This window comes from Triturus cristatus, chromosome 3_1, assembly GCF_964204655.1.
Source record: "Triturus cristatus chromosome 3_1, aTriCri1.1, whole genome shotgun sequence".
NCBI lineage: Eukaryota > Metazoa > Chordata > Amphibia > Caudata > Salamandridae > Triturus > Triturus cristatus.
This window is the reverse complement of record NC_140583.1, coordinates 276,210,330-276,218,366: the sequence shown is the minus strand read 5'-3', so window position 1 is coordinate 276,218,366 and position 8,037 is coordinate 276,210,330. Positions and strand designations below refer to the sequence as shown.

The 8,037-nt window shown below is 42.1% G+C and overlaps 1 protein-coding gene across 1 annotated transcript in view; it reads right to left on the bottom strand.

Annotated features, from left to right (window-relative positions):
• Positions 1-2,759: 2,759 nt before the first annotated feature.
• Positions 2,760-8,037, bottom strand: part of SEMA7A (semaphorin 7A (JohnMiltonHagen blood group)) — a 162,862-nt gene continuing 157,584 nt past the window's right edge. Inside the window, exon 14 of the mRNA XM_085643886.1 lies at positions 2,760-6,912. Within this exon, the coding sequence (XP_085500012.1) occupies positions 6,545-6,912 (368 nt within the window). The 3' untranslated portion in view covers positions 2,760-6,544. The remainder of the gene's footprint in view (positions 6,913-8,037) is intronic.

Below are 8,037 nucleotides of genomic sequence, written 5' to 3'. Positions count from 1 at the left end.
AAGGAGGATCAATGCATACCTTTGTTTGCGTGGAAGAGACCGGTGCATTAGCTTCAAAACCAACGCATTTCGAAACCAACAACAGGAGTGAGTGGGTCAGTGTATTCACTGGCTTGGTTAGTATACTAGCTGTACACAGTGTAATTTTGACTTTGACTCTGTGTTTATTTTACCATCAGACTGATATACTTTCACAGCTTTAAAGTCACTGCTTTAGAGAACACTGCAACTTGATGTAGTAACAGTCCACTTTCCCCTTATAAATAAACTACACCTCCAATCGTATGTCCATTGTGTCTTTACCCTGGACTCCGCACCTCACTCTACTGCCTTACAGCAGGGTACGCCCCATATAACGACCACATACCTACAAACACCATGAAGACACCTCACCTTGTTTGTTACCGAGTATGGATTCATTCACTTCTGGTTGATATCCATTAGACGGGCCTCAGCACCCTCAGTCTTTCAACAAGCCATGCGTCATGTTGAAGGATAATATTTTTTTATGTATTTGATAAAAACAAACAAGGGTGTTGAGTCAGGTTTGTTGAAAGTAGGCGAACAGTGGATTGTCTTCAGAGGGAGAGAAATTTAATATTTACTGGAAGGTGGAGGGAGTATCTTGGTCACAGCATTTCAAAGGATTCAATTAGACCAACATGTTGACGTCAACACTGGGGCCATCGTTACGAATTGACTCCTAACTCCAAATTGTAGTATCAGATCCGCAATTACCAACTGCAGGATATCAGTCATAGTGGGGCCAGTATTACCATGGGTTTATGAGTAGTCACTCTATAGATTCATATGGAATGGGGCATAATATGTGAAAATCAATTTCAGCGGCCTGATTTCCGCTCTATTTTCTCATATCCTGGGCATTTTTCCGTTAACATATCCCTCTACAGGATTTTAGCAGGTGAATGTGTGGCCAGAGTTTTCATAAACTTTGCAATTCTTGCTTTGGCAAAAACAGGATTTTTGGCTGCAAAGGAATTCCCAGGCAACTCGCAATGAGGATCTATGATGTGAAGCTGTATTGTGTTTTATCTGTTGGTCCAAGTGGATGCAGGAATCAGGAATGTGGAATTGTACTGTGGGGTTGTGGTGTTTGCCTCAGGAGTCTGGGCAGACATGGAATATACGTTCTCCATCAGTGACTGAGAATTTATGACCGTGGTTTAGCAAAGCTAGCATGTTAGGCACTATTTTTTTAGCAAAATACTTACAAACCTGCAGGAATCATGCACCTGGGGACTGGAGAGTCATTACGGTTGCCCACTGAAATCCTCATTTTTCTCTGTCCCTCGGAATTACCAATAACTCCGGGGAATGACCAGTTAGTCACCAGTAATCTTCATTACTCCGAATCCTGGTTTTTCTGTTCCATTCCTGAGCCCGTCCTTCCCTCTCTGTTTATGTTTGTGGTAATTGTTTGTTGTTTTTCTTTTCCTTGAGTTTCTTTGGTATTCTCAGGCTTTTGTGGTGATGCACTTCCCCCTTTATGCATGTCGAGTAGACAGCACCATATTGGGGGAAGTATTGGACCTCTGCTGGGTAATAGGTTTCTGCAGAGCAGATGAGCTGCTCATCGCAAAGGAATGGAACGGGAAGACAGACGAGGAGGTAAAGGTGGTGAACTTAAGCAGTTATACCCTACGGGAACCCTTTATTATCCCTAAGAAATGGGGAATTACTAGGGGAATCTGTAATTGCACAAATGATTCCCCTGGTAATGCCTCATTTCCACCTGATTTTCCTCACAGATTTCTTGTTGCTTTGAGCAGGAAAACTCTCTAGGAGTAAACTATCAGGTTTAGAGAAAATCTGTGAACCTTTCATTCTGATGGATCTGAGGACCCGCCTTGCTTGAACTGGCCATATGTGTGCTTGCGGACACCGGCTTGGGCTGTCTACAGGGTGAGAATAGCGTTAGCAGGATTACAGAATGCAGAGCTGGGTGGAAGGTGTCAACATTGAGATTCAGATTCACTTCTCAAGCAAATGCCATGATTTACACAATGAAGGTGTGGTCCAGGGGTGTAACACAGGCCCCCGCAGCCCCCGCGGTGCGGGGGTGGGCCCAACCTCCAAGGGGGCCCACTCAGCACAGCACTCTGGCCAGAGAGCTCTTGATTGAGCCCCCTCAAGTTACCTTACGCCAGTGGTGGTGTCATCCCTTATAACCCGGCTTTCCCAAGATGTTTTCCTGTCCAACCCTCATTTCACCCGACAAAACCCTGGAGGTGACACATTCACCTAACATAGGAACATACACATTCATGCTACTGCTAGCACATCATCTGTCTAAAGCACAGCGATGCTATGTCAGCGACAGACTATGTTCCCTCCAAATTACAATCACAGTATCAGTCAGACGTATATATATATATATATATATATATATATATATATATATATATATATATATATATATATATATATATATATATATATATATATATATATACACACATATATACACATATAATTAGCACAATACATTTATGGGGACATCAAATGTGGGTCATTATGGGTTTCTTCCCTGGAAAATAGAAATAGTGGATTCCGAGTAAATCTGCAGAGTCTGACTGGGCCAAAAAACAGTACCAGTACAGCCCCACTTGCAAATATGAAATTCAAAGTATCGAGAATGTCTTCCCTGCAATTGCACCCACTATCCTGTAAACCGTAGTCCATCCACTATCTGTTGTATAAATGCAACAAGCACACAAATCAGAGCGTTCAGACGGGGATTATCAAAAATAGCTTCGTTTTAATGCAGATTTAAAAAATAGAGAATAGAAATAAATAGCAATACAATTGTACTACAAGAAAATTCAAATACTAGAAGGTGGGCTTCACAAAAAAATCAATACTGTTTTTTTTTCTCAGAAAGATAAAGAAATAGCCATTGTTATCTAATAAAAACTAACAAAAGAAAAAAGTTTTGAGGCTTTCAATTGTAGCAGGCAAGCAGTCAGTCTTTGGGCTCATAGGCAAAACTTTGTGGGGAGAAGAAGGTATCACATTTTTCACAACTTTAATACTTGACAACAAGCGATTTACAAAGTACTGTTTGTGAGCACTGCTGATCGGTCTTTAAGGAAAGCAGTGTCTTGATTGGTGGATTGGCAGTTCTTTGTTAGAAGTCCTTGGTATTGATCTGCATATGTGCAAAGTAGGATGACCGCTAATAATTAGTCTCCAGGTTTGATGCCCAGAAGCAACAAAGTACCTCATTCCTTCTACTCAGTTTTGTAATATAAACCTAGTCAAACGTGGATCTGCAAACCTTTTATGAATCACTCTTTGAAAGGCATCCAGCTGGGGGAACATCAAGCTCTTTGCTCTATACCTCTGATGTGAAAGTAGTGAACCACGCATCTACTGACCTTACACACACTCCAGAAAATATATGCACAAACATGCTATATAAAAATAAATAAAGGATATAAGGTTCCATTTATTATCGTCGTTAAGTGTGGGTAGGATGTATTCACTAATCATGAGGGGCGGGTCATGGGACTGTCATTAACAAACGTACATTCACACATTGGTTAATGGAGCGCAAAGGTCAAATTGCAGATTACCACCATTGTGTTGCGTAATGAACTTGAGAAATCACTGCTTACTGCCTCACAGATTCCATCACTGTAATAACATTCAAAATAGTACATCAATGGGTTGTGTGTGCAAAAGGTCAATTTAATGAGATTGTTTTCTCACTGCATGAATGTAAGCCATACACACGCGCACACACACACACACACACAAATATACTTTAAACCTCCAATCCCGTCACTATCTCCCAGGTAATATTCAGGTGAAAGCATCTGCACCACTTCCATGAGAGGTGCTGGCGCTCTGCCACTCACTCTTCCCTCTCCACTCCCTACCCCTTCTCCATCACGAATCAGCATACAGCAGAGACCATCGACGGAATAAAACGTACATACAAGACAGAAAATATAATCACAGCTAGGCCTCATTCAAAACTGAAGATGGCACAAACCGTATGCAAATGGTATACGGTTCCATCATTCTCACGATGAGGGTGTCAATGTGTGTTGAGGATGGACACTGGCCTCAAAGATTTGTGTCCCTGTTTGTTCACATTAAACTTCTTCCTGTGCTAAGGCAACTGTTTCTAGAAGATAGTTACTTTTTAAGTTTTTAAAGTTGCCTATTCTCTTTCTACTCCATCATGGTCTTCTAGTCAACACCCCACTTGCCTTGCCACAATCTACTAAGACATTCTCTGCTCTCATGGTAAGATACTATCTTGTTTGTGTGTATGTATAAAGTATTTCTATAGCTTGGGCCTAGCCAGAATGGTTGATCCATTTGTATGCAGTGGTCATACACCCACCGGCCCTAGGATAGCACACATATTCCAGCCCGCTTCTACTGACGCGACATCTCAGACTGGTCAAACCCAACTGCATGTTTTCCTTAAAAGAAGAAGCTCCTTAGTGGTCTTCCATACTCCTCAGATGTTGGGAGCATTGGTTGGAACCTGAACTCTTTGATAGTTCATCCATATATAATGAATGGACAAAGATGGACACTGAGCTCCCTTTGAAGATCTAGCAATTATATTTCTGCCATGGAAAAAGCATCTTGGGGAACTTACTCACTATTCCCTTTAAAAAATACATTAATCAACGACGTGATAATGTCCAGCTTTGCGATCATATACTAACTTCTGTTGTAACAGACAAAAAGGCATTTTTTAATGATGGCTGTGATTCAAACCACTTATTACCACTTGGGTAAGAACGTCAAAAAAAGGCTGGAATGTTTCATCTGTTGGACCCTTGAGCCACTTCACAACAGCAATCACTTTGGGATGCTAGTTCAATCATGTGCTGGGTTGATTTACCCTATGGAAATGGTGGAAACATAAAAACAAATAGAGACCTGACACCTAATACTGCTTTTTGGAAATTGTGTTCAACTATTTACATCTACAAATAAGCGCACCACAAAGTTTTTCTGCAAAGATAAAAAAGCATGTTGAGCTCAGAAATGAATATGGACCATCCGTACATACATACCATCATGAAAAAATTCATACACACACGCATGCAGATACACATACGTACATACATGCATGTGCAATCACAGACTCAAAACTACTTAACCAGTGCTTAATCCTTCATCGCTGGTGTTAGCAGCTCAGCTTAGAAATAAAAATTGCATAAAAGAGAGAGTTAAGAAGTAGGAATGTGCAAAGTTACAAATTCATACAATTTGCACTTGACAATATCTTTGCCAGCATTTAGAATGTGCAAAGAAAGGGGCCTCCAGTAACAACGGGTAACATTTTCGGTGACACGAGGGCTAATCAAGGCAACTGGTTGACTTGTACCACATTATAGCTGCCCCCTGCGACTCTCACCAGCAACTGATTGCCTGTTCCTGGATGTCCAGTCCACGGGATATCCTGGAGCAGCATGTAGGCAAGTTTTAACTATGCCTCAGCGCATTGGGCAGAGTCAGAAAACGTCATCCCCCTACACTAATGATGGGGTGCCCATTCAGCTCAGACAGGTCCCTGAGATACATATAGGCCCGAGCTAAATAGACATGTCTATATGGCCACACTAATGTATTTACCATTGGGTTAGGTCAGGTGGGAGGATGGGATAAGGCAATCAATTTTCCTGTTTTCCTTCATCATCCTCAACTAAGTTTTAACAATGTTCTTGTTTTTCTGAAACATTCTCACCTAGGTGGGATTGTATTTGACATCTATAGATCTCTTGTAAAAGAATGGGATGGGTCAAGATTACAAGCACTGCAGTGCAGCAGGGCGTCTTGATTTATCAGTAAAGATATCCAATGACAAGCTATCATCAGAGACACCCTTTTCACATCATACAACTCTTAAAGACTCATACAAAAGTTACATCACTGGTCTACCAACTTCTTATTCATAGACTCTTGCATGTGACTCGTCGGTCATATCCAACGAACTGTATCACTTCTCGTAGAAGAGCGGCTTCCTTTAAGATCATTCCTACAGCCCTGAATATTGTGTACTTAAGAAACAGACAAAAAGATACACAAGACTGCATTGCAATCTGCTCACGAATCCTCAGGCCAATACACACTCAGCAAAGTGCTTGAACAGTGACCACATCCCATAAAGTGCAGAGGAGAAGTGCCTGGATGAAAGCTTTGCTGGCAGAGTACTTACATCCAGACTTCTGAGGAAGCAACCAATGATTGTCACTATATAGAAACTGAACGAGGAATGGAATGATGCTTTTTAGCATCCATCTATAGGCAGTTGACACTTATTTAGTTTTTCATATTTAAAAGAACTGATAAAATTACTCATACCTAAATGGAGCCAATACTCCACTTGTGAGACTGTTTAGAATCATGGGACTTAGACAGCATGGTTATCTAGGAGCACGAGGCAGGTATTACCACTAGCCCATCCATTTTAAACTTGAATCTAGTTCCCTGTGTCTGGTATCTATTGGGAGCCTGGGGAAGCCAAACGTAGAGAGGCCCTTCCTGTGTCATCTTAGTGGAGCAGTAGGAGGCACGCTATCACCTGTACCACAACAAGCCATGCAGAGACAAGCGCCGCATTGCCATGGTCATGCTCCATCCTGTATTGCGCCATAATCTGAGTGGTTCCACCTTCCTCAGAAATGCAGTCGTAGGTTCCAAAGTCTTCCTCTGTCATTTTATTAATGAGATGGATGCACCGTTGAGAGTTCTGGTCCAATAGGCAACTGTGCGAGATGCTGTTGTTTTGCAACCATGTGTATGTAGCATGGTGGGAAACCACCGGGCACGACAGGAAGTGTGGAGAGGATGGCAGTCCCTTCAATCTCTTGGCAGGCTCTTCATATTGCTTGTACATTTGACTCCGTAATAGCTCCAATCCTATGGAAAAAAATATAGTGTCACATATACTGGACCAACACACCAAAACGGCAAATCACATGAAATTGCCTTGCTATCAACTCCACATCATGTGACTCAATACCTTGATTGTGAGTCTGCGGACTTAAACGTACACAAAGGGCCAGATTTACTAACATTTGACGCAATGCAGCAAGACTTCTTGCTGAGCCGCATCAAATGAAGAGAGCAAGAATGCGCCGTATTATCAAGATATGGCACATCCCTGCTCTCTGTGCTGGCGCACTGTGCAGTCTAGTGCCAACACTGGCCATGGTGCAAGGGTGCTCACATTACAAGCAGGATGGTTTATGTGGCGGAAGGAACATCTCCCTGCACTAAAACAACCCTCAGTGGCATGTTTCTCTTTCTATGTGTGCTGCAAGCGGAAATAACGAGGAGAAATAATCAGATTTCTGGTCGTTACGCCTTTGTTGGGATGGTATAGCATTTTGACACATTCCTAGGTTTACCAGCCTTAGTAAATGGGGGAATGAGACAAAATTCATGAGTGTATGCCTGGGAACGCTCACACTCCTCCCATGGAATGCCTTCCCAATGCGTAGCTCTGGATTTACTGAGTCACGCATAGCCACGCAAGCTGGTGGTGTCGCAGGTGGCTTTTCATGGCTTAGTAAATATCACTTAAGCGCTTGCGTCGCCTTTCATAATGCACTAGCAACGCAAGGGCCTAGTAAATCTGGACCCAATTATCAGCTATTCTAATATTCGCAATGAATAGCTGATTGATGCGGCCACGCATCACCCATGGAAGCGCAATGATAGTGGTCTCTAAGCATCCAGGAATCCAGCAGAGGCATGTGATACAGTTATTCACTAGATGTGAACTTTATTCATGCATTTTATTTGATTTTTAAGTGGGACAACCATCTGTATTTCTTTCATAAGCGCTCTTTAAGATAACAAAGAAAGACTAAATGAGTCTTGGATAACCACGTGTCCGTATTTCGAGGCAACAACCTCCTTCCCCAGGATGCTAAAGTTTGCAATGTAATTGACTTGGTGAGGATGTTTATACCCTGTCACCTTGTCCTGGTAGCCCATGAGTTTTCACATGGTCACCATTTCTCTCTGCGGGCTACAATA